Here is a 26691-nt window from a genome sequence, read left to right as displayed (position 1 = left end):
TAGTAAACTAATCATACAATGAGTTTATCATGTACCAGTACCAAAATCACAAAACTAGCAGTGGAATTTCTTTAAAAAAAAAAAAAAAAAAATCATATCAAAACAATATCAATAAATTTAAACACGGTCTATGTCCCTATTGTAGATATATAAACATTAATATTACAATTCACATGTTGAACCGAATCTATGGGTTTCTCAATGAACCCTTAATCCACCAAATCTGTAAATTTTGAATATATAATTGACCCAATCTAATACATTATATTTTTGAATATACCAAATTGGGTTGAATCGAGTCAGTCATTTTAATTGGATTGCGTTATATTCTTACTTTTAACTCTCCACTTTCAACTAACCACTAAACTAGAATTTCTCTTTAAGAGCATCTGATAAAAAGTTCAAATTACCACTTAATACACGTTGGATTAAGAGTTGAAGAAAGGAATTAAATGGAAAGTAGACTTGATCATGGATCAGATTTGAATTGGAATAAAAATCTGTATCAGATCTATCAAGATATTTATATACCCGAATTCATATTTGTCCTGCGCGAAATTGAATTGGATGGATGGGAAATTCCTCATTTTTTTTTAAAAAATATATAAAGTGAAAACTTTTACACCTCTTTGAATGTTGACTCAAAACACTTAGCTAATGAATCCTTAATTAAAATGAAATGAAAACTAACAATGAAAAACTAAGATCAACATTAAATTAACAGATGTCCTGTGATGATGAAGAACTTTAAGATGCTGGAGATGCATTAACAGACTTCAAGAACAGTAGAAAAGGGAGATCAAAGTTACCAGATCAGTAGGTACAACAACAAGTCCCCTCTCATGTAGACACAGAATGCCTTTTTTATATTAATAAAATTAGCATTAAATTAATTTTCTTAGTCTATCCTAAAAATTTTTATAAGTTATATAAAGTTTTAAACTTTTAGCCTTTATTCAAATAAAAATGAAATAATCATTTTTTAAAGGGTCTATGTTTAACTTTTTATTTTAGAAAAGTTTATATTTAATTAATTGATTTCTTTTGAGATTCAAGTTCATAATCCTAAGCCAAATTTTGTTTTAAACACACTTCCATATTATTGATAATATCTGGAAAGATAATTAGCAGATGTAGAGTTCGATTAACCAACGGTTTAAGTTTTTCCCAAATATTAAATTTGAATCGGTTCTTAAATTGCCAGTTCCGAATCGATTTTTCAATTTCAAATCATTTGTCTGATTTTGGCAATTCATGCTTTTAGCCACGATTCCGGTATTATTTACATTTTTTTTTTCTTGAAAAGAATTCGATTATGACATTATACATAATTTTTTTACGAAAAAATCATTTCATCTTAATTTGAGAAAAGTTTTTAAATTTTATTTTCAATAATTTTTAGAATGCTCCTACAAGAAAAAAAAAAATCATCAATGTTGCAAATAGATACAAATAATCAAATCACTTGTGATTTTAAACTATAAATTACTAATAAATAAATTGTTAGAAAAAACTCAGAAAGGGAAAAGAATTTTGTTAACATTTCATATTTAAAAAGTATAAATATTTAATTATAAAGAGATTGTAATTTTAAATTTTAAATTTCATTAATTTATTAAATATAGAAAATTACAAATAATTTTTTTAATTTAAATTGAAAAAGTAAAGTTCTTAAGCATTAAAATAAAAAAAAAAAAGGAAAAACCTACCTATACCAGGTCCATAGCCTCACTTATGGACTAAATCAATGAAACCAATGATTCTTATTGAAACGAGGGTATTTCTGACATTACACTTGGAAAAAAGGATAAAGTCGGAATACTTTTTAAAGAATAATTAGTTTCATTTGTTTGGTTCATAAGTGAGGCTATACACTGGATTTAGGTAAGTTTTTTTTTTAAAAACAAAAAAAATAGAAACATGCATCGTCAAAGCCTAAAATCAATAACTTTTTGGTATGTAATGAATTCAAGTAAATAAAATTGAACCATATCGAAAGTCAATTTTGGTTTTTTTAAAGCAAAATTGATTTTAATCTTCTGTGAACCACTAATTTTGATTTAATTCTCAAAATCGATGGTTCCAGACCTACTTCGATTGACTTAAGTCTAGATAATAAATAGATCAATGTCCATTTCCAACTTATGAAAAAAAATCTTCTATTTAAAGATATTCTTCTTCTTTTACTTTTTTAGGAGGGATATTCTTGTTCAAAGCCAAAAGTGCATATTCCATCCACCAAAGAAAAAAAAAATATCCATACACTTCTTAGCAAAGATAATAAATTCTCATGTTGGACCACAGGAGTAGTTAGCCTTGAGCAATTGAGCATCTCTAACCCGGTCCAAACCAGGATAAGTTGGAATCAGAATGCTTTCAGATTAAAAATTGAAAAGAAAAATCTTTATAAAAATCTAGGCAATTTTTAAAAAAAATGATAAAATTTTAAGAATGAAATGAGATTTAAATATTACATTTTATAGTATTCAATTTTATTATAATAGGTCTGGATTCAATTATTGCAAAATTTAAAAATTATTTGTCTGATTGAAAAATTCAGGGAGTAGTTAAATAGGTTAGCCTAATTTTAACCAATTAAAGACTTTGTTAACATTCATTCACAAAATTTAAACTAAAAGCATATAAAAAAAATCATTCATTTCAATGAAAACATTACACAAATTCAAATAATAAGCTTTTAAGCTATTCCCTTTGAATTGGAAGGGTTGTTTCATATTTTTTCTTGACAAATTTGGAGGATACTATATATGATAAAATTGAAGGGTATAAAAAAATATTTAATGGTATTCTTAGCACCTTAACATAGAAAAAGAAAATGTAATGGTAACAAAACCTACACCAACATCTTCTTGTATTTGCTGCAATGACAAAATCCAAATTCCAAGTTCAAATTTTTTAAAAAACATACCGTTCTAAGAATCAACTTTTTTTTTTTTAAAAAAAAGGCAAAAGGAAATTGCAATTTATACAAGTCTCCAAAAGTTATTTTCTCCTAAAAGTTACATAAAGTACACCACAAAAGCCTACAAAAAAACCAGGTCCGATAGTAACATAGAAACCTGCCAATATTGACTCATTTTCATCTTTAGAACTAAGGGGTACTGTCTTTGCTATTTCATCTCCATGGCATTGAGCTTGTAGAGGAAATCCACATAGAAAAGGATTACCCTCATAAATAGAAGAAGCATTCAGTGTTTGAAGCTGGTTTCCTGTAGGAATTTTTCCTGACAAGTTGTTGTAAGACAAGTCCAAATGACTCATAAATGTTAATTTGGACAAGCTCGGAGGAACTATCCCAGAAAGATTGTTATGTGACAGATCAAATGTTTCCAACAAATTCAGATTCCCTATCTTCTCTGGAATGCTTCCACTAATATGGTTTCTTGATAAATTCAAGACTTGCAATGCCTTGAGGCTTGTTATTTCTTCGGGAATTTTACCTCTCAAATTATTCTCTGACAAGTGAATAGCATTCAGTAATGCAATGTTACTGCTAAATTCATATTCTCTTCCTTTTGTTATAACTGATATTTGTTCCTTAAAGTACGCCAGACGTCGCACGGCATTCTGATATTCACTGTGAGTGCTATTTCCATAGACAAAAGCAGTCAGATTGCCCAAACAGCTTGGAATGATACCTGACAACTTGTTATTGGAAATATCTAAAAAATGAAGATATGGAAGATAGCAAATTTCTTCTGGAATTTGACCATCTAGCAAGTTCGACCGAAGGCGAAGGACTAAAATGTTTGATAAATTTAGTCCTATCCAAGAAGGAATATTTCCTGATAGTCTATTACCTCCAAGATCGATGCTTGACAGCGATGAACAATTTTGCAATGAAAATGGAATTTCACCGTCTAGATCGTTATTGCTTAATGACAACAATGTAAGTGATTTTGCATAACCTAATGATTTAGGTATGCTTCCTGATAGAGAGTTATTTGATGCTTCCACAATAAACAAGGATTGCAAATTACTCCAACAATCAATCAATTCTCCGCGAAATCCATTGTTCCTGACAGCAAAAACTCTTAACTCTTCCAATTTACATATGGATGATGGTATAGTACCGTTTAGATGATTGTCAGAGAGATGCAAATTTTGCAGTCTTGGCATTAGGACAGCAATATTTTCAGGTATAGGCCCAGAAAATGAGTTGCTCTGAAGGTATAGCTCTGTTGCATTTGTTGTCCAAAGTGGAATTAGGCCTTCTAATGCATTATAGCTCAAATCAATGAATTGTAAATTTGGAGACTCCAACTTTTGAGGAAGTTTCCCTTTAATGTGGTTATTAGATAAATCTAAGAACACTAGTTGTGAAGATAACTTGGAAAACCATTCTTCAGGAATGGTATCAGAAATTCCTACATTATTGAGTCTTACTTGAATGAGTTGAGTTTGAACTTCAAGCCATTTGGGAAAGAAAGGGCCAACTTTACAATTCACTAGTTGGATATATTTAAGCGTAAAAGGAGGAATCCAATCATAAGACACATTGAACACTAATAACCTTGTTGAATCTGTTGTCAGATGGATGTTCTCTAGACTTGTAAGATTCATCAAATGGGTTTCATCTAGAACTCCTTCCCAGGAATTATCTTCAAGGTCTAAATTCACTAGATTTGAGAGTTGGCCAAAACTCTCTGGAATTGTCCCATTCATTCGGTTACTGGAGAGGTATAATTCCTTTAGAAAAGATAACTTTCCTATGGGTTTTGGAAGTGAACCCCAAAATGAGTTTCCAGAAAGTTGAAGTTTCTGCAAATTCTTAAGAACTCCTAATGATTCAGGTAATTCTCCTGTTAGTGAATTGGAGTTTAAATTCAATGAGACTAAGCTGTTATTCAGATTTTCCTTGAAACCAAACAAAAACTCATCAATTTGACCAGTTAAATTATTAGCAGAAAGATCCAAGATCTTTAACTTAGTGAGGTTTCCTAAAAGACTAGGAATTTGACCCCCAATATTCAAATTATTGGATAAATCAAGAACTTCCAAAGATTTTAGTCTAGCAAATTCACAAGGAATAGGACCGTTGAAAAAGTTCCATACAAGATAAAGTCTTGTAAGGCTAGTAAGATTGAATAACCATTGAGGAATTGCAGAATTGAAAGAGTTTTCTGATAAATCAAGAACAGAAAGAGAAGTGAAGTTAATGGAAGGAAGTGAAAGTGGAATACTATCAAGTTCACAGTATTGCAAGTTTAACTCTAACAGAGAAGGAAGCATATTAATAGCTTGAAGCCAATCATGCCCTACATCTTGGAGTTTAACATAACCCATGTTCAGGTACTTTAAAGAAGATAGACCTGAAAGCCAATGCAGATTATCAGCGCGTAGCTCCCACGCGCCTGCATTGCTATGTGATCTTGCATAAAGGTCAAGATAGTGCAATCGAGACAGATTTCCAAGTTGAGATGGAATAAATCCAGAAAATGATGAGAAAGAGAGGTTAAGATATCTCAAATTTTTTAGTTCACCCAAGAATTCAGGAATTTGAGTTCCTTCAAAATTATTAAAGCTTATATCTAAATAGCTTAAATATTGCAACTCAAGGAAAGAAGGACTAATCTTACCACCCAAACAAGACCTCTCATAAGTTTCTTGGTCACCAACTCCTCCATTGATTAATGTATAAGGATTTCGAAGGTCGAGATTGATGACATGACCAGTTTGATTATTGCATTTGATTCCATTCCATTTGCAGCAATCTTTTCCCTCCCAAGAGGAAAGTCTGCCAGAAGGATCAGTGAGGCCTTGTTTAAATACAACAAGTGCTTCTCTCTCTTTGTCTATGCATGTAACTTCATTGCCAAAACAAACCTTAATGATCTTTATCTGTGAAGAGAACAAGCACAAAATGAGTAGAAAGTGAAGAAGGAAAAAATTGGTCTCCATACTCCAAATAATTGTATTTGGTTTGGAGTGTATTATTTATGGAGGAAATGTTCACATTGCATACTGATATCAATGATTTAAAGGTATAAAATAATAAGGGAATTGCTACCTAACTTGTTCTTGTTTTGTCTCCTAAGCATAAAACAAATAAATTTGTCCATTTATATAATATAATTGAAGATAGGGTATAATAAGATAATAATATAAATTTCTTTAATAGAATTCCATACAAATTTATATAATAATAATAATAACATAAATTTATATATTACAGAGAGTCAAATATCCTTTATATAATATAATTGAAGATAGGATATAATAATAATAATAATAATAATAATAATAATAAAGGTTCAAAATTTATTTTATTTTTATAAAATATAATTAAATGTCCATTTTTCTTGGACACTTCCAGGTTGCTTAAGATCACAAGCTGTAATCTAAAGCAATACCCATATAAAAATGGGGAAATAGTTTTGGCAATACCCATATGCCCATCTTTCTGACAAACCAAAGGCATTCATACTTGTAAGTCAACAATTGTGTTCTGATTGAGTTATTTGTATTTCTATATGAATTTAGGAAATGCTGAGATACGATAAATTATTGAATGTGTTTTTTTTTTAAGTTACCGGTGTCCGGACTCTATTATGAGGGACCGTCTAATCCGGTTTGGGAATTCCTCACAATTTTTTTGTCCAATAAAGAAACTATTGTTTATCGTATTTGTGAATGATAAGCTAACTAGGTCATGAATCATTTCAACACATAAGTCATAATATAAAAGAAGAGAAAAAGGGTTACCTCTCGAAGTGTGTCCCCAAATGCTTGTATGAGAGTGCCCATGTTTTTCCTGTTGCTTGCCACTTGCTTCCTCATGTGGTAACCCGTGTAAGCTTCTGTAGCTGAAGCACCCTTGCACAGTCTGGCAAGCACCCGTTTTGAGAAGTTGAACTATGGATGGCAATGGTCGGATATCCACTTAAAATACATTATCCAAACTCGAATTTATTCCAAATCTGTTTAAAAATTTATTTTTAGTACTAGAACATGTTAAATTATTGAACAAAAGCCAAACTATGCGGATTTATACTCTAAATCTAAATTTCTTCTCTTACCGAATAAAATATTATTTTCGTTGGACCTATACTCTCTCTTATGGTTAAGTTAACTAAAAATTCACCGTTTAACAACACCCTAACTAATATTAGTTAGGAATTTAAATTCATAAAAAGTCAAATAAAATAATTAATTTTAATTAATTATAAACATAAGATATTAGTTTAGGTTTATTTTTGCTATTTAGTTAGATACATTATAAAAATAGATTCCATTTATTATAACATTATTTTATTTGTAGAAAATCATTACTTATTGTCAATATTATATAAAATATTTTTATTTTTAAGATGAATAGATTATTTTTTATTTAATATTTATATAAATAAATAAAAATATTTATTTATTTAGGGGCAGTAGTAGTGGAAAGGAGTTTGATTTGAGGAAAAAGGTTAAATTGAATTCCATAAAAATAATATTTTATTCATTAAATTGGATACAAGTGAAACTATGATGCTATTATAACTAAAGTTGAAGTTCAAGGTATTAGGACAAAAAAAATTAGATTTATGATACAATTAAAACTACCTGCAAAATTTAGAATTTTTTAATGATATAGCCACCAGAACATGTCTCGAGCCTTATTATAATTATCCGTTTAAATATCCTAGCTCGTTTAAATACCGCTTCAGTATTAAAATATTTTTTAATTTTTATTTTTTAAAAATAAAAAGTATGTAAAAATTATAAAATTTTAACTTATAAAACATAAAATATCTATCAATATTAAATGATTATAATAAAAAAGGTTTATATATAAAATTTTAATTGAAAAAAATAATTATTTTAAATATTTTTTTAATTAAATGGATAACAAGTAGCGGATTTCTGAATTTTTGAACCCGATAAAAGTACAATCAAAACCCGATAAGGATAGTAAAAGTACTACCCAAACTCGTTCCAAACCAATTCATTCACTACTTGAGCCCGCCAAAATTGAATTGGATTGGATGGGGTACCATCGGGTCGAATAAACTTGTCATCCCTAAGCCGAACCTATCACTTAGGGATGATTACGGTTTGGTTTGAAATTGAAACCGAATCAAAATCAAATCGGTCAAAACTAATATTAAACCGTAGTCAACGGTTCTGGTTCCAAACCGTAATCGAAACCATGCACTTAAGGTTCGGTTCATGTTCTTCATTTTTTAAAATTGCCACCTACGGTTTTAGTTTAAAACCAGCAGTTCCAATTTGAAACCGTGAAAAATATATTCTTAAATAAACTCCCCAAATTATTTTTTTGTTTTTTTTTTAATTTGTAAAGTAGTTTTTGAGTATTTTTATTAAATTAATTTAGTTTTTTTACCCTGAAAAAAAATCATCTTTCTGATTTATAGTGAAATTAACACATGCCTCCTTTTCTTGTATAAATTTTCATTCCGTCGCAAAATTATCTCCTTCGCAAACTTACTCCAATTTCCGTCAGATGGCAAATAAAATGACGATACTAACCTTTAGAATTTACAAAATTTCCTTTACAATTAGTTACTTTTCTGCCTCCATCTCTCTCCTTGAATCCTCCACAGATCCATCTCTCTCTTTCATGCCCACATGATCTGCACTTTCTAACTCTCTCTATAAGACAAGAGCGCACACACACACACACACTCTCTCTCGACTGGAGAACGGTCTATCCGAAGATCTATCCTTTTTTTTTTTTTTGTTTTTTTTACATTTCATCATCTGTCTATTACGCCATTATGCATTTGCTAGACGACAATCCAATATCTGTATGTCAAACAAGATTGAGTTATTGTGCTTGTACCAAGATTTCCCATCAAATATTTTCCTTGATTTGGTTTCTGAAAATCTTCTACTGCACCTCTTTCTTTCCTTTGGTTCATGTTATTGTGCTTGTCTTCAAGTTTGTTTGTCCTTTCATGAGTCTTTTTTCTTCCCCATTTCATGGTAGCATTCTTTCTTTCCTTTGGTTCATGTTATTGTGCTTGTCTTCAAGTTTGTTTGTCCTTTCATGAGTCTTTTTTCTTCCCCATTTCATGGTAGCATAAGAGGAGATTGAAAAAGGCTGAAAGATGTTTAGTTTATAGGATGAAATTTATGTGAGATGCCATTACTGCTAAACAGAGGCCAACTGGGATTTGACCAAGTAATAGAGATAGATGGAGAGACACAAACAACGTAAAACCAAATAAAAAAGAAAAATAAAAAATAAAAAACATTATGTCGTTCCCAACCCACAGTATCTACACCCTCAAACTGCAGCTTTCTTTTAACAAAAATTTCATCTTGGCCATATAACATTGAACTAAGGAATTAATACTAAGGATTCTATGGAAGCAAAAGAGAGTGAAGGATGAAAATGTCTTTTATTTTTTTCTTTCTCCTATGACCTCAATTTATGAGGTAGGCTATCGGAAAACTTGGAAAAATTTTGAATGGAAGGAGGTGATTATGTAACAGAGAAAATTTAGTGAGGCTTAAGTTAATGTCTAGACATAAAGAGAGTCCATGTGTTAATTTCACTCTAATTTAGGGAGGTGTTTTTTTTTCCTCTTTTTTAATAGTAATATTTATTAGTATTATGTATTAAAGCTACAAATCTAAATAGGTATTTTAAAAGTTTAAATTATATTATTTTATTTCGATTCAAAACTGAAATAAAATTAAAACCGGCGATTTCAAAACCGTCTTAGAAATCGTCTAAAAGTGATTCGGTTCCGGTTCCATCCTTTTTATAACCGGAATCGGAGGTCTTGAAATCGAAACTGACGGTTCTAGAACCAGTCATGCTACTATCACCAAGCAAATGACCGAAGAATATGAGAAAATTGCAACCATAAGATTTTTTTTTTTTTAAAAAGATGAACGAGGAGTATGAGCAAATAGCAACTAGAGAGCAACTTTAAACATAAAATCTTATGTATTGGATTATTTTTGCAGATTCTTGGTAGCTTAACTCAAAATTAGTTAGAGGACACAAATATTTTTCCAATCTGATATCATCAGTGAATCTCCTCTGATTCAAAATGATCTATTTTTCGATAAGTATATTCATTGAAGTAAATTGCTTTCAAACTACAAATATTACAATAATAATCATAATATAAATTTTAATATATTTAGACAAGTCAATGCTAAATGTCCAAACATGTACCAGACACAATTAGAATTTGTGCTTCTAAATTTACTTAGTTACCCATTGTGAAGCTAGCGGGTATACGAAGACTCCATGTAATGGGCCTATAGATAAAATTCTTCATCAAAACTCATTTTCAAAAAAAAAAAAAAAAAAAAAAAAAAAAAAAAAGAAATCTTATATCATATTTCACTCACAAATTATGAAGCTTAGATTTTATTATTGTTATTCTGGTTACTTGAGGACTGGAAAGCAAAGAAGAGAGGTAGGATGGACATGGTCGTCCATGGACATGAACTCATGAAGGAGGAAAGATCAAAAGCTTTTCTCTTTTCCAAAAAATTTCTTTCTTTTGTCTTGATAGAAAGAAACAGAGAAGCAGCATCACCACCATCAACAAAGAGGGATGAGAGAGACTTGAGCGAAAATGGCAAGAAATTTCAGGAGGGGATCGTCCATGCAAGTAAGGGGGAGAGAAAGAGCTTTGGAAATATTTTTGATGAAACTTTTTTTTTTTTTTTTTGAAAAAGAATTTAAACTGATGAAATTTATTTCTCACTTTCCTCTTGCATCAAGTTTAATACAAGGGAGTCATTTAAATCTAACCGTGAATAGCCTCCATTTTAGGTCCAGTGCCAGAGGTCACCATTTGGAAACTGATGGTGGCTCGCTCTCACCAAGTAAGAGGGACAGAGTCTCCTTCTGCAACCGAGCTTCTCCTTCTGGACTGATACTCTGCTTGTAATTGTTGGGAAATTATGCAAAATTTCCTATAAACCCAGATTAGTGAGAATGCCAAATAAAAGCGGAATAATAACACACACACAAATTTGATAACGGAGTTCGGCCAATTCTGCCTACGTCTCCGGTGCTGCTGCAGATCTTTTAAGGAGAAAAATTATACACGAGTTTACAACACTTATAACCCACAACTCATAAATTCACTCAAGAAAAATTACTCTCTATTTTCTCTCACCAAAGCTTTTCTCTCTGAACTAGCTAATCGATTTCTCTCTGCGTTGATACAAAAAACACTCATAAAAATGCTCTATTTATAGATGCAAAATTTGGTGGTTGGCCAACTATCGCCTTCATTTTCTTTGGTTGTTGGCCAACCATGCATGCATTTTCTTTGGTTGTTGGCCAACCATGAATGCCAACTTTGACTAACAATCTCCCACTTGAAGACTGATTTCAATCTGTCTTCACAATTTGATCAATACAGCAGCTTTTCGTTTTGTTACTTTAGCAGGCCAACTGAAGCTGAACACAACTTCAGCTTATCGATAGTCACTATCTTTGTTAACATATCTGCCGGATTCTTACTTCCTTGGATCTTCTCCAGTATTAACACATCATCTTCTAATAGAGATCTGATGAAGTGATAACGAAGTCCAATATGCTTGGTTCTAGAATGAAATGCTGAATTCTTTGCCAAGTGTATGACACTTTGACTATCACTGTGTAAAACATTCTTCTCCTGTTTGAATCCCAACTCAGTTAACAAACCTTGAAGCCATATCATCTCTTTACTAGCTTCAGTCATTGCTACATACTCAGCCTCTGTAGTGGATAAAGTGACGATCTTCTGCACCTGTGACATCCAACTAATAGCTGTAGATCCGATAGTGAATATATAACCGGTAGTGCTTCTTCGGTGATCGACTTCACCTCCAAAGTCTGCGTCCACATAGCCTTGTACTCTCAACTCTCCCTTATCAAAGTACAAACACTTTTCTGTGGTGCCTCGCAGATACCTCAAAATCCACTTGACTGCTTCCCAATGAGTTTTTCCTGGGTTGGACATAAACCTGCTAACAACTCCCACTGCATAGCCAATGTCTGGTCTCGTACAGACCATCGCATACATCAAACTTCCAATAGCTGAGGCATAAGGGACCTTAGCCATGAAGTCTTTCTCTTCCTCCGTCTGAGGAGATTGATCCTTGGATAAGCGAAAGTGACTTGCCAAGGGTGTGCTGACTGGCTTGGCGTCACCCATATTGAATCTTTGCAAAACACGGTTGATGTATTCTGCCTGAGATAATTGCAAAATTCCTCTTTGCCTATCTCTCGTGATTTGCATTCCAAGGATTTTCTTAGCTGGACCCAAGTCCTTCATATCAAACTCTTTTGACAATTGCTGCTTCAATCTTCTGATATCATCCATATTTGAACCTGCTACTAACATATCATCAACATAAAGCAGTAAAATGATATAGCTGGACTTGTATCTTTTGAAGAAGCAACAGTGGTCGGCATTGCACTTCTGGAAGCCTTCATTGTGCATGAAACTGTCGAACTTTTTGTACCACTGTCTTGGAGCTTGTTTCAGTCCATACAAACTTTTCTTAAGTTTGCACACCATGTTCTTCTTTTTATTTTCTGAAAAACCTTCTGGTTGTTGCATGTATATCTCTTCATCTAAGTCTCCGTGAAGAAATGCAGTCTTTACATCCAATTGTTCAAGATAAAGATCTTCAATGGCAACAATACTCAATACTGATCTGATAGTATTGAGCTTCACAACAGGAGCAAAAATGTCGGTGTAGTCAATTCCTTCCTTCTGTTGGAATCCTTTGACAACTAGTCGGGCTTTATATCTTTTGGAACCATCATGCTCCTCTTTCACCCGGTACACCCATTTGTTGTGAAGAGCCTTCTTCCCCACGGGTAACTCAACTAGTTCCCATGTCTGGTTGGAGATCAAAGATTGCATCTCATCTTTCATGGCAAGTTCCCACTTGCTAGCATCTCCAGTCTGACAAGCTTCATCGTAGCATTCAGGCTCCCCTCCATCTGTCAACAATAAATAGTTCATGTATCTCTTATTAGGCACATGAGGCCGAGAGGACCTTCTTAATGCAGGAGCTGGAGTAAGAGATTGTGGTATGTCGGACTGCGGCATACTACTTTGTCCAACAGTTTCCTCTGGTTGAGGATTTGCCACTATTGGTTCCATTACAGGACCATCTGAGACATCATCTGCATCTACAAATACTGGCTCACTCTGCTCTGAGTTGCTAGCCTCCCTTTTATGCATGTCTTTGTACATCAAATTTTCATTAAAAATCACATCTCTGCTGCGGATCACCTTTTTGTTTTCGTTATCCCAAATGCGGTAGCCAAACTCATCTCCACCATAACCGATGAAAGTGCATTTCTTAGATTTGGGATCAAGCTTATTCCTGCCTTGATCACTAATATGCACATATGCTACACAACCGAAAACTTTTAGATGTGAGAGTTTTACTTCTTTTCCACTCCATACCTCTTCTGGTATTTTGTGCTCCAATGGTACCGATGGACCTCGGTTGATCAAGTAAGCTACTGTGTTGACTGCTTCTGCCCAAAACTGCTTTGGTAAGCCTGATTGTACACGTAAGCTTCTGGCTCTTTCTGTCAACGTTCGATTCATGCGCTCAGCTACACCATTGTGTTGAGGCATCCCTGGCACGGTTCTCTCCATCTTGATTCCATGCTCATAGCAGAACTTCTTGAATCTGGTGTCTTCATATTCACCACTATTGTCGATTCTGAGCTTTTTGATCTTCAATCCCGTCTCATTTTCAACCATAGCTTTCCAAATTTTGAAAGCATCAAATACTTCTGACTTATATTTTAGAAAGTAAACCCATACCTTCCGAGAGTGATCATCAATAAAAGTCACAAAGTAGTGTTTCCCACCAATGGATGAGACAGTAGTTGGTCCCCACACATCGGAGTGAACAAGCTCAAGTTTCTCCTTCTTTGGGGTTCTTCTATTTGTCTGAAAGCTGACTCTTTTCTGCTTTCCAAATATGCAGTCTTCACACATGTCAATTTCAATTGACTGAAGACCTGGTAGTTTTCCCTGTGAATGTAGAACCTTCATTCCCTTCATACTCATATGGCCAAGCCTCTGATGCCATAGATTGGAAATTTCGCTATCTACTGCAACAACAATGGAATAGCTTGCTCCTCCTGTGCTGTAAAGAGTACCACTCTTATTGCCACGAGCAACCATCATTGCACCCTTTGTAATCTTCCAATTATCGCCGTGGAAGGTTATTGTGTAGCCGTTACTGGCCAACTGACCTACTGAGATTAAGTTCTTTTTCAGGTCAGGAATATGTCTGACATCCTTCAACTCCCATGTAGACCCATTCAACTTAATCTTCACTACTCCTTTACCAACAATATTACATGGTTGGTCATTACCAAGGTATACTTTTCCAAAGTTTCCGGGGACATACCTTTCAAGGAGTTCTTTTTGTGAAGTTGCATGAAATGATGCACCGGAGTCTAAAACCCAAGACTGCTGCTTGCTTTCCAAAGAGCATATAAGTGCATCATCTTCTCCTGAGGTGGATGCAACATGTGCCTCTAACTTCCCCTCCTGGTGCTTAGGTGCATTCTTGCACTGATTTTGGTAGTGACCAGTTTTTCCACAATTCCAACATTCGATGGTCTTTGTTCTATTGAAATTGCTAGGATTCCTGGATTTGGACCTCCTGTCCTTTGACTTGCCTCGGTAGTTCGATCTACCGCGTCCATTCCCTCTGGTTGAATTTCTTCATCTCGATTCTGTATGCAAGACTGAAGAAGTTGAAGGTTCACTTGACTCTCTCCGTCGGATCTCTTCACTGAGAACTAAGTCACGAACATCATCAAATTTTAACTTCTTGCTTCCGGACGAGCTACTCACAGCTGTGACAGTAGCATTCCAACTTTCTGGTAGGGAAGACAAAAGTATCAATGCTCGTACCTCTTCATCAAATTCAATTTCAACTGAACTCAATTGGGTTGTCACTGTATTGAGTTCATTGAGATGTTGGGCCACCGATGCACTTTCCGTCAGTCGTAGATTGAATAACCGCCTCATCAAGTGAACTTTATTTGCGGCCGATGGCTTTTCGTACATATTGGAAAGAGCTGCCATAAGACCCGCCGTGGTCTTTTCTTTTGCTATATTGAAGGCAACATTGCGGGAGAGGGTTAAACGAATAACCCCGAGTGCTTGTCTATCTAGAAGATTCCAATCTTCTTCCTTCATAGCCTCTGGCTTCTTTCCGGAGAGAGGTTGGAAAAGACCTTTCTGATACAGATAATCCTCTATCTGCATTTTCCAAAAGCCAAAATCTGCACCATCGAATTTTTCAATTTTCCACTTTCCTTCATCTGCAGCCATTGCTCCCACTTGAGTCTAACTCCGCCTTGATGGTTAGTATACGTGAATAGTAACCGTATACGTAAATAGTACTATACGTGAATAGTAATCGTATACGTGAATAGTACTATACGTAAATAGTAATCGTATACATGAATAGTACTATACGTGAATAGTACTTAGGCTTAACGGACTCAGCAACAGTAACTCCAATAGTACTGTTCACCACCAACTTTTAAGTTACTGTTTTACTATTCACCACTAAGTCGATTCTGCAACGACTCTCCGAGCGGACAACACCAATAAACTCGTCGTAATTTTCTCGTCGTCGTGATATATTTATTTTTGAAATATATCCACGAATCCGGTACCGCTATCTAACCGGCTGGACCTGCCAAAACCTTCGGCTCTGATACCAGTTGTTGGGAAATTATGCAAAATTTTCTATAAATCCAGATTAGTGAGAATGCCAAATAAAAGCGGAATAATAACACACACACAAATTTGATAACGGAGTTCGGCCAATTCTGCCTACGTCTCCGGTGCTGCTGCAGATCTTTTAAGGAGAAAAATTATACACGAGTATAACCCACAACTCATAAATTCAGTCAAGAAAAATTACTCTCTATTTTCTCTCACCAAAGCTTTTCTCTCTGAACTAGCTAATGGATTTCTCTCTGCGTTGATACAAAAAACACTCATAAAAATGCTCTATTTATAGATGCAAAATTTGGTGGTTGGCCAACTATCGCCTTCATTTTCTTTGGTTGTTGGCCAACCATGCATGCATTTTCTTTGGTTGTTGGCCAACCATGAATGCCAACTTTGACTAACAGTAATGCCCCATAATATGCAGTATTTGCATCTCACGGGCTCTTTTTTTGCTGACAAAATATTTTTTGCTTCCACTTCCATCCCATATGCGGTATTATGGCTTCAAAATATTTTGGGGGTTAGGCATCTAAGTGAAGGGAGAGTATTTGTCCAAACTATATTAAAACACTTTAAGTTGAGCATGAAGTTTTGTCATATTCTCATCATTAAGTAAAAAAGAGAGTGCAAGTTTCAAATTTAAATTCAGTATCTCTCATATAACTAAATGAAAAATTATTAAGATCACTGTGGACATTCCATCCATCAAGATTCTAGTTTAGTCAAGCTCAACTTAGACCAAATATATGTTTTGTTCATATAATAGCAAAAAATGATAAATTTATTGTATTTTCACAACTTTCCTAACAATATCTTAAGAAGTTATTTTCTTAATGTGAAGAAAGTTGGATAATTTACTTCACATGAAGTAAAATTAATAATGCAAATCAAATATAAACACTTTATTCACTCTTTCAAATGTCAAGCTTCTCTAGTTTATTTACTCCCCATCAAACATAACCCCAACTTACTGAAAAAATTTCATATATGGAACAGAAACAAACTTCGCACGTACCCAAAAAAGTCCAAAATCTAATCCTTCAATTTCATTCAGACCCCGTCCTTCCTTTCCCTGCCGGCTGCTGCTTATTTAATGCAATTGTTTATTATATTGAAAGCTCAAAATCTTTCAACTGAAATAACTACCAATGTGCTCCCACTACACTGTACAGTCTCTTCCTCCAATCTCTCTCCCTTTCTCTCCACATTCCCTCTCTTCTTCACAAACCCACCACCAGCACACGAAAACACATCACAAACACTCTCCTCATGCCGTCCTCTTCACTTCTTCTCCAAAACCCATTTCCCAATCTCGCTCTCAGGCTTCATGGATTGAATCCCTTCGCTTTAGTACTCGTTCTAATTTATTCCGTGAATCCATTTCCACTTACATTGAAATGATTCTTTCTGGTGTTTCGCCTGATAATTTTGCCTTCCCAGCAGTTCTGAAGGCCGTGACTGGCCTTGGGGACTTGAATTTGGGAAGACAGATCCATGCTCATGTTGTCAAATTTGGGTATGAGATATCTTCTGTGCCTGTAGCTAATTCGCTTGTACATTTCTATGGTAAATGTGGAGAAATAAGTGATGTGTATAAGATGTTTGATAGAATTTCTGAGAGAGATATAGTTTCTTGGAATTCATTAATTTCTGCATTTTGTCGTTTTGAAGAGTGGGAGTTTGCGTTAGAGGCATTTGGATACATGTTGGCTGAGAATTTGGAACCCAGTTCATTTACTTTGGTAAGCTTGACGTTGGCTTGCTCTAATTTAGGTAAGCATGACGGCTTGCGGCTTGGGAAGCAAGTTCATGGGTATAGTTTAAGAAAAGGTCATTGGGCAACATTCACTAACAATTCTTTGATGAGTATGTATGCTAATCTAGGTAGAATAGGTGATGCAAAAAGTCTTTTTGATATGTTTGAGGATCGTAATTTGGTTTCTTGGAACACTATCATAAGTTCCTTCTCTCAAAATGACAGATTTATTGAAGCACTGTTGTTCTTTAGGCTGATGGTTCTTGAAGGAGTTAAACCTGACGGGGTCACAGTTGCAAGTGTTCTTCCTGCTTGCTCCCACTTGGAGATGTTAGGTACTGGGAAGGAAATTCATGCCCATGCATTGAGAAATGGTTATCTGGTTGAGAATTCTTTTGTTGGTAGTGCTTTAGTTGATATGTATTGCAATTGTGGAAAGGCTGAAAGTGCTCGTCAAGTTTTTGATGGTATCTTGAACAGGAAAATAGGGGTTTGGAATGCTATGATTGCTGGTTATGCACAAAACGAGCAGGATGAGAAGGCGTTGATGCTTTTTATTGAAATGGAAGCCTTTGCAGGGCTTCATCCCAATTCAACCACAATGGCAGTTATTGTGCCTGCTTGTGTACGCTGTGCAACCTTTTCTAATAAAGAAGCCATACATGGGTATGTGATAAAGAGGGGTTTAGAAAGGGATATATATGTGCAAAATGCACTTATTGATATGTACTCTAGGATGGGGAAGATAGATGTTTCAAAGACGATTTTTAGTAGCATGGAGGTAAGAGATATAGTTTCATGGAACACAATGATAACTGGTTATGTAATTTCTGGATGCTATGGGGATGCACTTTTGCTCCTCCATGAGATGCGACAAGCAGATGAAGGAAATAACAAACATGATCATGAAAAACGAGTTCGTTTTATTCCTAATTCAATAACCCTCATGACTGTCCTTCCTGGTTGCGCTTCACTGGCAGCATTGGCAAAGGGTAAAGAAATTCATGCTTATGCTATCAGAAATTCATTGGCATCAGAAGTCACTGTAGGAAGTGCATTAGTTGACATGTATGCAAAATGTGGCTGCTTAAACTTATCTAGAAAAGTATTCAATCAAATGCCCATTAGAAATGTTATTACCTGGAATGTGATTATCATGGCTTATGGGATGCATGGGAATGGGGAGGAGGCCTTACAGCTGTTCAAAGATATGGTGGCTGGGGGAGAAGTAAAGCCTACTGATGTTACTTTCATAGCAATTTTTGCTGCTTGTAGTCATTCAGGAATGGTTGATGAGGGACTACATCTGTTCCAGAGCATGAAAGAGGAACATGATATTGAACCTGGCCCAGATCACTATGCTTGTGTAGTGGACTTACTTGGTAGAGCTGGCCAAGTGGAACGAGCGTATGAATTCATCAATACAACACCTTCTTGTTTTGACAATATTGGGGCCTGGAGTAGCTTGCTCGGAGCATGTCGACTACACCAAAATGTGAAAATAGGGGAAATTGCTGCTCAACACCTAATCAAGTTACAACCAAATGTTGCCAGCCACTATGTTTTACTGTCTAATATATATTCTTCTGCTGGACTTTGGGATAGAGCAACAGATGTTAGGAGGAAGATGAAGGAAATAGGAGTAAAGAAAGAACCTGGCTGTAGTTGGATCGTGCATGGTGATGAAATGCACAAGTTTCTAGCTGGGGATTTAATGCACCCGCAAAGTGAGGAACTCCATGATTTTCTTGATACCCTGTCAGAAAGGATGAAAAAGGAAGGATACGTGCCTGATACTTCTTGTGTACTTCATAATGTCGAGGAGGATGAGAAAGAAGCTTTACTTTGTGGCCACAGTGAGAAATTAGCAATAGCTTTCGGCATACTGAACAGTCCGCCTGGAACTACTATTAGAGTCGCCAAGAATCTTAGAGTTTGTAATGACTGCCATGCTGCAGCTAAGTTTATCTCGAAGTTAATGGACAGGGAAATCATCCTTAGAGATGTAAGGAGGTTCCATCACTTCAAGAATGGTACATGTTCTTGTGGGGATTATTGGTGAAAATCAAGTTCTTCACTGGCAAGTGACAGATGTTGATTGAGACGCCTGGACCGTACAGTGTCACTAAAAATTTGTTTCCTTAACCTAATATTTGTTGTAAGTAAACTACATTGTATTTCCACAATGCTTTGAAGCTTCAGGTAGAGAAAGGATAAAGATAATACAATTTGAGAAGAAATCATACAATGCAAAAGCCTGTGCAGTGTTCAATTCTTTCTTCTTTCAATCTAAGATAGTCTTGCTAGAGGTCAAAATTTTGCATTATTTGACATGGACTGAACTTTTCTACACATGTTGAGAACTATGACCTTTTCTAAATACTTTCCTATGGAAGCAAGCATATGAAGGCCCCTCTGGACTTGAAAGCACCACCAAATTCTGCAAAAGCTTAATATGTGCCAATACATCTAATCAACAATTAAGATGACCTTTCTGCTGCTTCTCATATGTATAATATCTTTTCTCATGAGAGTTTGTTCATCAGGATATCTTCGGCATTCGTAATAAAAGTTTATGCTATATAAGTTGATCCAAAAATTTGCCACCAAATGGATTCAAAGCCATAAGCTTGGTTGCACAATATTTCTTCAACAAAGACGGTGCTCCAGCTCTCAGGTTTCACAAGCTTTATAAAATATCACCAAACTCCACAGAGCCACCCACTAAACTAATGGAAACTTTTATGCAGCAAACAATTCATTGAAAGTTATCATGCTAATATTACATTAAAATAGGGGCAGAAATGATATGTCAATAGACGGCATAATTCTCAATAGTAGTCTCAACCTGTCTTCTTAAGTTCTAACTTGGTTACTTTCTTAAAAGTACAGCCATTACTAGCTTGCCTTTTACAAGTTAGTTAGCATGGCAGGAAATTGAGTACAATGTTTGTTAGTTTAGGGTTTTCATCTGCATAAACCGCAACAAACATAAATTGAGCAAATTCATAGTCAACATCATATCACTGCTCATTCATAAAGAACTGTTTCCCAACGACTGGAAAATAAATCAATATCATATAACTGCATTAATTCCAAAAGTTGGTACTAAAATAAAACTACCGCTAAACTGTTATTGGAAAAAACTAGCCAAGCACTGGTTTGAAGAACAATAATGGAAAGATCATTTTCCTTTGTTACGCTTTATGGCACCCTTTCCTTGGCCCTTCTTGGGTGCCCCTTTTCCACGACGCTTCAACATTTCAAGCTTCGTCAAGCGCCTGTGAAAGCATGATACAAGACAAGACAGTTAATTTGTGTAAATAGTTTAAACTGTTAATAGATGCATTATAGCATTCATAAACTTTATTCAAGCATCCAATAAAATGAAAAGTAGCCTTAATTGAACGCTGGTCAAAGGGAAGCATAAAGCGAAGGAAGACACCAAAAAAAAAAAAAAAAAAAAAAAAAAAAAAAAAAAAAAAGCAAACTTTATTTATTTCAGTGACCTATTCCTTGAAATATAGTTGATAACTTGATATAAGGAGACAACAAATTCAGTAAACCACAGAAAGGCTGCATTCGCTTCATAAAGAATGATGGCTCCTCATCAGTAAAGAATTCTAACTAATAAGTAAAAGTTTCCCTAAGGGTAATCTAATCCAAATTTCACTGCTTAATCTAAACATTGCATCTGCCAATGTTTTCTTCCTTGATTAACTTCAATTCAACACATATCTGTAATAACGTCTATAGCAAAAATATGTTCTTGCCAAAGGGCTGTGGTTCCACTGAAAAATTTTAGTCAATTTCAACATATTTTTAATTAAAAATTTCATGCAAGTCCTCGATTTATTTAATATTGGAGAGATAATACACTATGAACAGTTGCATATGATCAACTGTAATTACTACAAGAGCGGCTGTGTTAGAAGCGGACAGCCTAGTCTGAATTTGATTAATAGATCTGCATCTGATCAATGTTTCTGCACCATAAAAGCCACACAGCCTTAGTTCAGGTGGTTAAAGGGTCACAGGGGCAAGGCAAGGTGAGGCACAGATAGCTGCTTATTTGCAAGCAAGGAGAAGAGGAAGGTCAAGGTGATATAGCTGCAATCTCATCCACAAATTGTAATGCTTACTAACACCATTTTCGACAGACCTTATTCATTTTTTAGAAAGAAAAATTCAATGGAGATAAAAAAATAAATAAATAAAAGAGAGAGAGAGGAAACTTAGGTATTACTCTTGTTCTTGGCGAGCCATGACAAGTGGGTCGTCTCTCGTGACGTCATGAGGGTACCATTGTGCCACTTTCTCACCAATGAGTTTCTTACGTAAAATCTTGTGAGGAGATCTCAACCCTGTTGGGTTAAGCACATGCCCAAATATCCTTGCCCTTGCCTCAGTCACTCCTTTAGTTACCGCTGCCGCCAAAATTCCCTTTAGCCCGCCACCACTCATCCTCAAATTTTACTTCCCTAATTCAATAAAAAAGAAAAAATCAGTATCAATTTCTTATGATTGCCAAATCAAGTATAGAAATAATTACAGAAAGAGGCAGCTCCAAGTAGCTTAATATTTTTTCTTTGCTATATTTAAACAAACAATTGTTGCGCAGGTGAATTATCGTGATAATAGCAACCAAAACCAGCTTGGTTTAAATCTGGTGAGTGAATTTTCTGTCTCTATCTAAATGCAAAACCATAAAAAAGGATTTGAACTCGGGCTTTTGAATTAAGAGGAGGAGAGCATATTAACTTTGAGCAAGAAGCTAACAAATGACTACCATACTACCTAATGAAAGACTTATAAATCTAATGCTTTAGTGGAACTGGATTCAGGATTTTGGATCTAATTATACAATTCGGGTCATTTTCTATTTCCTTTTTTTTTTCCCATGAATAATTAATGGGAAATTGGGAAAGGGAAACATAAGCTACCAAGAATCAACATCATCTTGTCTCCAAAACTAAGTCTTTTAATCGAAGAAAACTCTAGGCTTGCATTAAACAAATCAATACGACACCATTTAGCCGAAATATATATAAAAAAAAAAGGACCTTATAATCAACATATTCTACCAGTTAATGCAATGGAAGGTCGACCCACCTATAGAAACGAGGTGATCCACCTCATCCCAATATCACCACAAGCACAGATAATCAACATTCATTTTAATCAACAAGTATGCATCTCAACAAATTAAGCTTAGCAAACAATTTAAATATAATTAAAGTTAACAATTTAATATAAATAAGGTTAAAGTTAATGATTATTGATAAATAACGAATATTTTATACAGTGCATGAATTTGGTAATGTGCTATATATTACAACTCAGTGATTGGAGAAGTAAGCAAATTCCTAACTCTGACTTTGATTCCCAACAGTAGACAAACCTAGACGATCTATTTGAAGGAATTGGAATAATGTAAAGAAACATATATCAATAACAGAATATTACCTATATATACATTTATAACTATAAACATTTGTTTGGAACAAATGAATTTCACAAAATTTGTGAGCAATTCATTTTGAAATCTAAATTTTTGTGTTTGTAATGAAAAAAAAATGTAGATTCAATTCCACGAATTCAATTCTATAGAATTGAGCATAACTAGACCAAATTCTATAAAAATAGGTGGAATTTCCAAATGAATTCCACAAAACTCAACAACTCAAATTTTATTGAGAAATCTATCCTCTTCCTATTTCCCTATTATCTCATCTTAATTTGCTATTTTTCACTTCCGATCTCAATCACTTCAAAAATCACCACCGCGACTACAGCCACTACCACTACTATTTCTGACTGCCACCACCATTAAATGCCACTTTAAGTTCCTCGTTAGCTCTCTTCCTACCCATAGCCACCACCTTATGGCCTACAAGCTGAAAAAAGTTATCATTAACTGTAGGTACTGCTCAACAGTTTTTCTATTATGATTAACCTCATCTACTCATTTTTTTATTGAATTAAATTATCTTTACTTATATTTTATTTTATTTTCTATCAAAACATTGAAAAAATAGTGCATTTAAAAAGGAAAAAAGTAATAAAAATATATTATTCCAGCAACGGTTTTATTTATATGTATTTTAAGCTTGATAATTCAGTTTTTTCCTTTTTGATGACAATTTTCTTTATATATTTTTTGAACTGTAAGTTATAGTTTTTCGTATAATAAAAACTAGAAAAATAAAATTTTATTTTACAAGTTATTAATAAATATAATTGGTTTTGTTATTTGTTTTTATTAAATTATTATGTCAAAGATATTTTAGGAAATAAAGACAAATGAATTTTCATCTAAAAATTTATTCCAAACATAATTTTGTGGAATTTTATTGAATTTCTTATTTTAAATTATAGCATACTAAATATGAGAATTCATTTACAAATGAATTCTACTAAGAAATTCATTTACAAATGAATTCTAGATACATAATTCATCTTTTCCAACATAGTGTAAAAGTTACTAATCCTAACTAACTCGAGTTTACCAACCGTTTAAGTACTACAAAATCAATAGTCAATAAGCAATTCACAAAGTCCATCCATCAAGCAATTCACATCAACTAAGTTCCATCCACCATCATCACAACCCATCACCAGCTAAATTCTCAATTCGACTCAACTAATACATATAATTACATCTTAAACATATATGAAATACATTAGTTAACCTCATCATCTTACTTTATCATTCGCAAACTAATTCCTCTCCATCAACCCATTGCCTTACACATACTTACAAGCATTATTTGATAATTAACTAGTACTTACACATTAGGTGCATAAGTTGCAATTTAAAAATCCTATTCGATTATAGGACCAATATATTCATTTTCCAATTATTTTAACAATTCAATCAATTTGATTATTAAATGTACAATCATTCTCATCCAATAACTAATAATTTGCTAAACCTTAGCTAATTAATAAATAAATTGAATTCAGTAAATTCTCATTTTCCGATCTTTATATGCAACTAATCGATTTTAATTAATTTCAAACGAAAATCAAGCATTCATGACTTCAAAGTAACTAATTTACTATTGATTTCTGCAACATTTCGGCTTCAAAGCCTAGTTACCTAATTGCATCAATTGCTAATTTGAGTATCAAACTGACGTTGATTCACCAAAAAAAAAAAAAAAAAAATCTATATTCATGATCTACGCACAAAATGTGGCATTCCAACTATAATATTTACAGTCGCCGGAATCTACAGCCAGCCTAGTTACAGTCAAAATTTTCTAAACCCAATGAGAGCTGAATTCTGGCGTCAAATTAATGAAACGCTAACAATCTCTAAGCTAATTGACAAAAACCCCAAATTTCAAAACCTAAAAAAGCAATTTCTAGCAATCTCACAAAAATTCCTTAAATTGATCAAATGATTCGCATGAAAAGATGATAATAGATGATTTTATACCTTATTTCGCGGAGGAACTTGCCAGAAATGGCCTAATGTGATCGGAGAGGAGGCTGTCAATCTCTCTCTCTCAAAATGCAGCAAAGATGAAGGAACTCGAACTGCGGCTTAAAGAGGAGACCGGAAATGGACGTTAGACGGCGTGGAGTGGCGGTTTTTGGCTGTTGATCGGCCTGAAATTGGCGAAGGGAGGGCTGGCGTGGAGATAAGGTGATCGGAGATCGCTGCTGTAGAAGGAAGAAGGAGAAGGTTTGGGTTTTTTAGGGTCCGATTCAGCTCTCTCAAATAGTTGTAATTGATTCTTGGTTCGGTTTAATGGTTTGGTTCCATTGTTAATTGATTTTCTTGATTTCTCTATAGTTTTCTTTGGGTTGGGCTTAGCTTGAAGGATTTTGGATTAGTTTTAATGGGTTTTAACTTTGGTTCTAATTTAAAACTCTTGGTTTAAATAACTTAGCTAAATTATATTTGTTAAAACTTTAATTTATAGATTTTCTATTATAACATCTTATTTTTGATTTATTTTTAATTGAAAATTTTTAAAATTGAAAAATTTAGATATTTCAATAAATATTAACTAATAATATTAAAAACTTTCTTAAAAAAAATAAATAAATCCTGCAAAATAATATTTTATCTTTGTGTCACATTTTCAAGGAAAAATGGAAAATGTATAGCTAATAAACCTGATCTTCAAAAATTCAATTCCTTCGTAAAATTTGAAATTTGGATAATTATATTTTCTTAGAAAATTATAAAAATAAATAAATTTCAACATGTTTCCTATGGAAATTGTGTTTAAGGAAAAATTTCCTTAAAATTGGCCTTTTTTTTTTTTTTTTGTATCACAAATGAACGGTTCATAGAGTTGTTATAAATTTGAAGATTGTCAATATATTAATCACCAAAGAGATAAATACACAATTGTACTTTGTCGAAAAAACTTTGTGGCACTCTAAATTTTGGAAGTGGCTTATTATATCCTGAAGTTATGAATTTTGCTAATATTGTATCCCTCTCTATTTTAACAATAATATTTTTTTTACCGAATACATTATTTAACTCCTGAACTTTAACAAAAAAAAAAACTTTATGGCATTTTGAACTTCATTTTTAATAATTTCACACTTCCTTATACTAAAAACAATAAATTTTAAGATTTTTTGGCTTTTATATACAAAATATTGATTTGATACGTGGTTAATGTAGCTTTTGGAACAATGATTTTACATTTTTTCAATTTTTCAATAAATGTTTAATCGATCCAATTTTATAAGTTAAGTGTCTAATAGGTCAAATAAAGTATTTATCATATACAATTTTATAAGTTGAAGTGTTCAATGGATTAAAACAAAAGTTGAGAGTGCCACAAGATTTTTTGTGAAAAGCACAGGGTAAGTTTATATATCCAGCAAATATCTTTTTGGTGTTTTTGGCATTTATGTGCAAGATATTCACTTAATGTTTGGTTATTATTGGAATAATAATTTTCACATTTTTCAATTATCTAATAAGTGTTTAATTAATGTAATTTTAGAAGTTTGATTATTTAGTAAAATAATTTTTGCAAGTTGAAGTATTTAATTGGTATAATTTTATAACTTGAAGTGTTTAATAGTTTAAAATAAAGTTGAGGGTGCCACAATATTTTTTACTTAAATGGGTCATGTATTAATGAAATAATTATATCTTTAGTGTCTGACCTATTTGTTTTTTTTTTTTTTTTGTTATTTTGGTGTTTCATCGAAAGATGATAACGATTGAGTACT

At 33.6% G+C, this 26691-nt stretch overlaps 3 protein-coding genes across 3 annotated transcripts; 1 reads left to right on the top strand and 2 right to left on the bottom strand.

Annotated features, from left to right (window-relative positions):
- Positions 1 to 2931: 2931 nt before the first annotated feature.
- LOC105629079 (receptor-like protein EIX2) lies at positions 2932 to 5997 on the bottom strand. The gene has a single exon (XM_089726618.1). The coding sequence runs from the start codon at positions 5920 to 5922 to the stop codon at positions 3004 to 3006; it is 2919 nt and encodes a 972-aa protein (XP_089582744.1). The 5' UTR covers positions 5923 to 5997; the 3' UTR covers positions 2932 to 3003.
- A 10701-nt stretch (positions 5998 to 16698) lies between these two features.
- On the top strand, positions 16699 to 19786 carry OTP84 (Tetratricopeptide repeat (TPR)-like superfamily protein). Its single transcript, XM_089715503.1, has one exon. The coding sequence runs from the start codon at positions 16871 to 16873 to the stop codon at positions 19538 to 19540; it is 2670 nt and encodes an 889-aa protein (XP_089571629.1). The 5' UTR covers positions 16699 to 16870; the 3' UTR covers positions 19541 to 19786.
- Positions 19787 to 20483: 697 nt separating this feature from the next.
- Positions 20484 to 25210, bottom strand: LOC105629070 (37S ribosomal protein S27). Its single transcript, XM_089715505.1, has 3 exons — positions 24923 to 25210; positions 21725 to 21959; positions 20484 to 20759 (listed from the first exon to the last, which is right to left on the bottom strand). Exons 2-3 carry the CDS (start codon positions 21940 to 21942, stop codon positions 20663 to 20665), a joined length of 315 nt encoding a protein of 104 aa, XP_089571631.1. The 5' UTR covers positions 21943 to 21959; positions 24923 to 25210; the 3' UTR covers positions 20484 to 20662.
- Positions 25211 to 26691: the final 1481 nt, after the last annotated feature.

Source organism: Jatropha curcas, chromosome 10, assembly GCF_041381405.1.
Source record: "Jatropha curcas cultivar XTBG-Jc1 chromosome 10, XTBG_Jcur_1.0, whole genome shotgun sequence".
NCBI classification, from domain to species: Eukaryota; Viridiplantae; Streptophyta; class Magnoliopsida; order Malpighiales; family Euphorbiaceae; genus Jatropha; species Jatropha curcas.
This window is presented reverse-complemented; position numbering and strand designations above follow the sequence as displayed.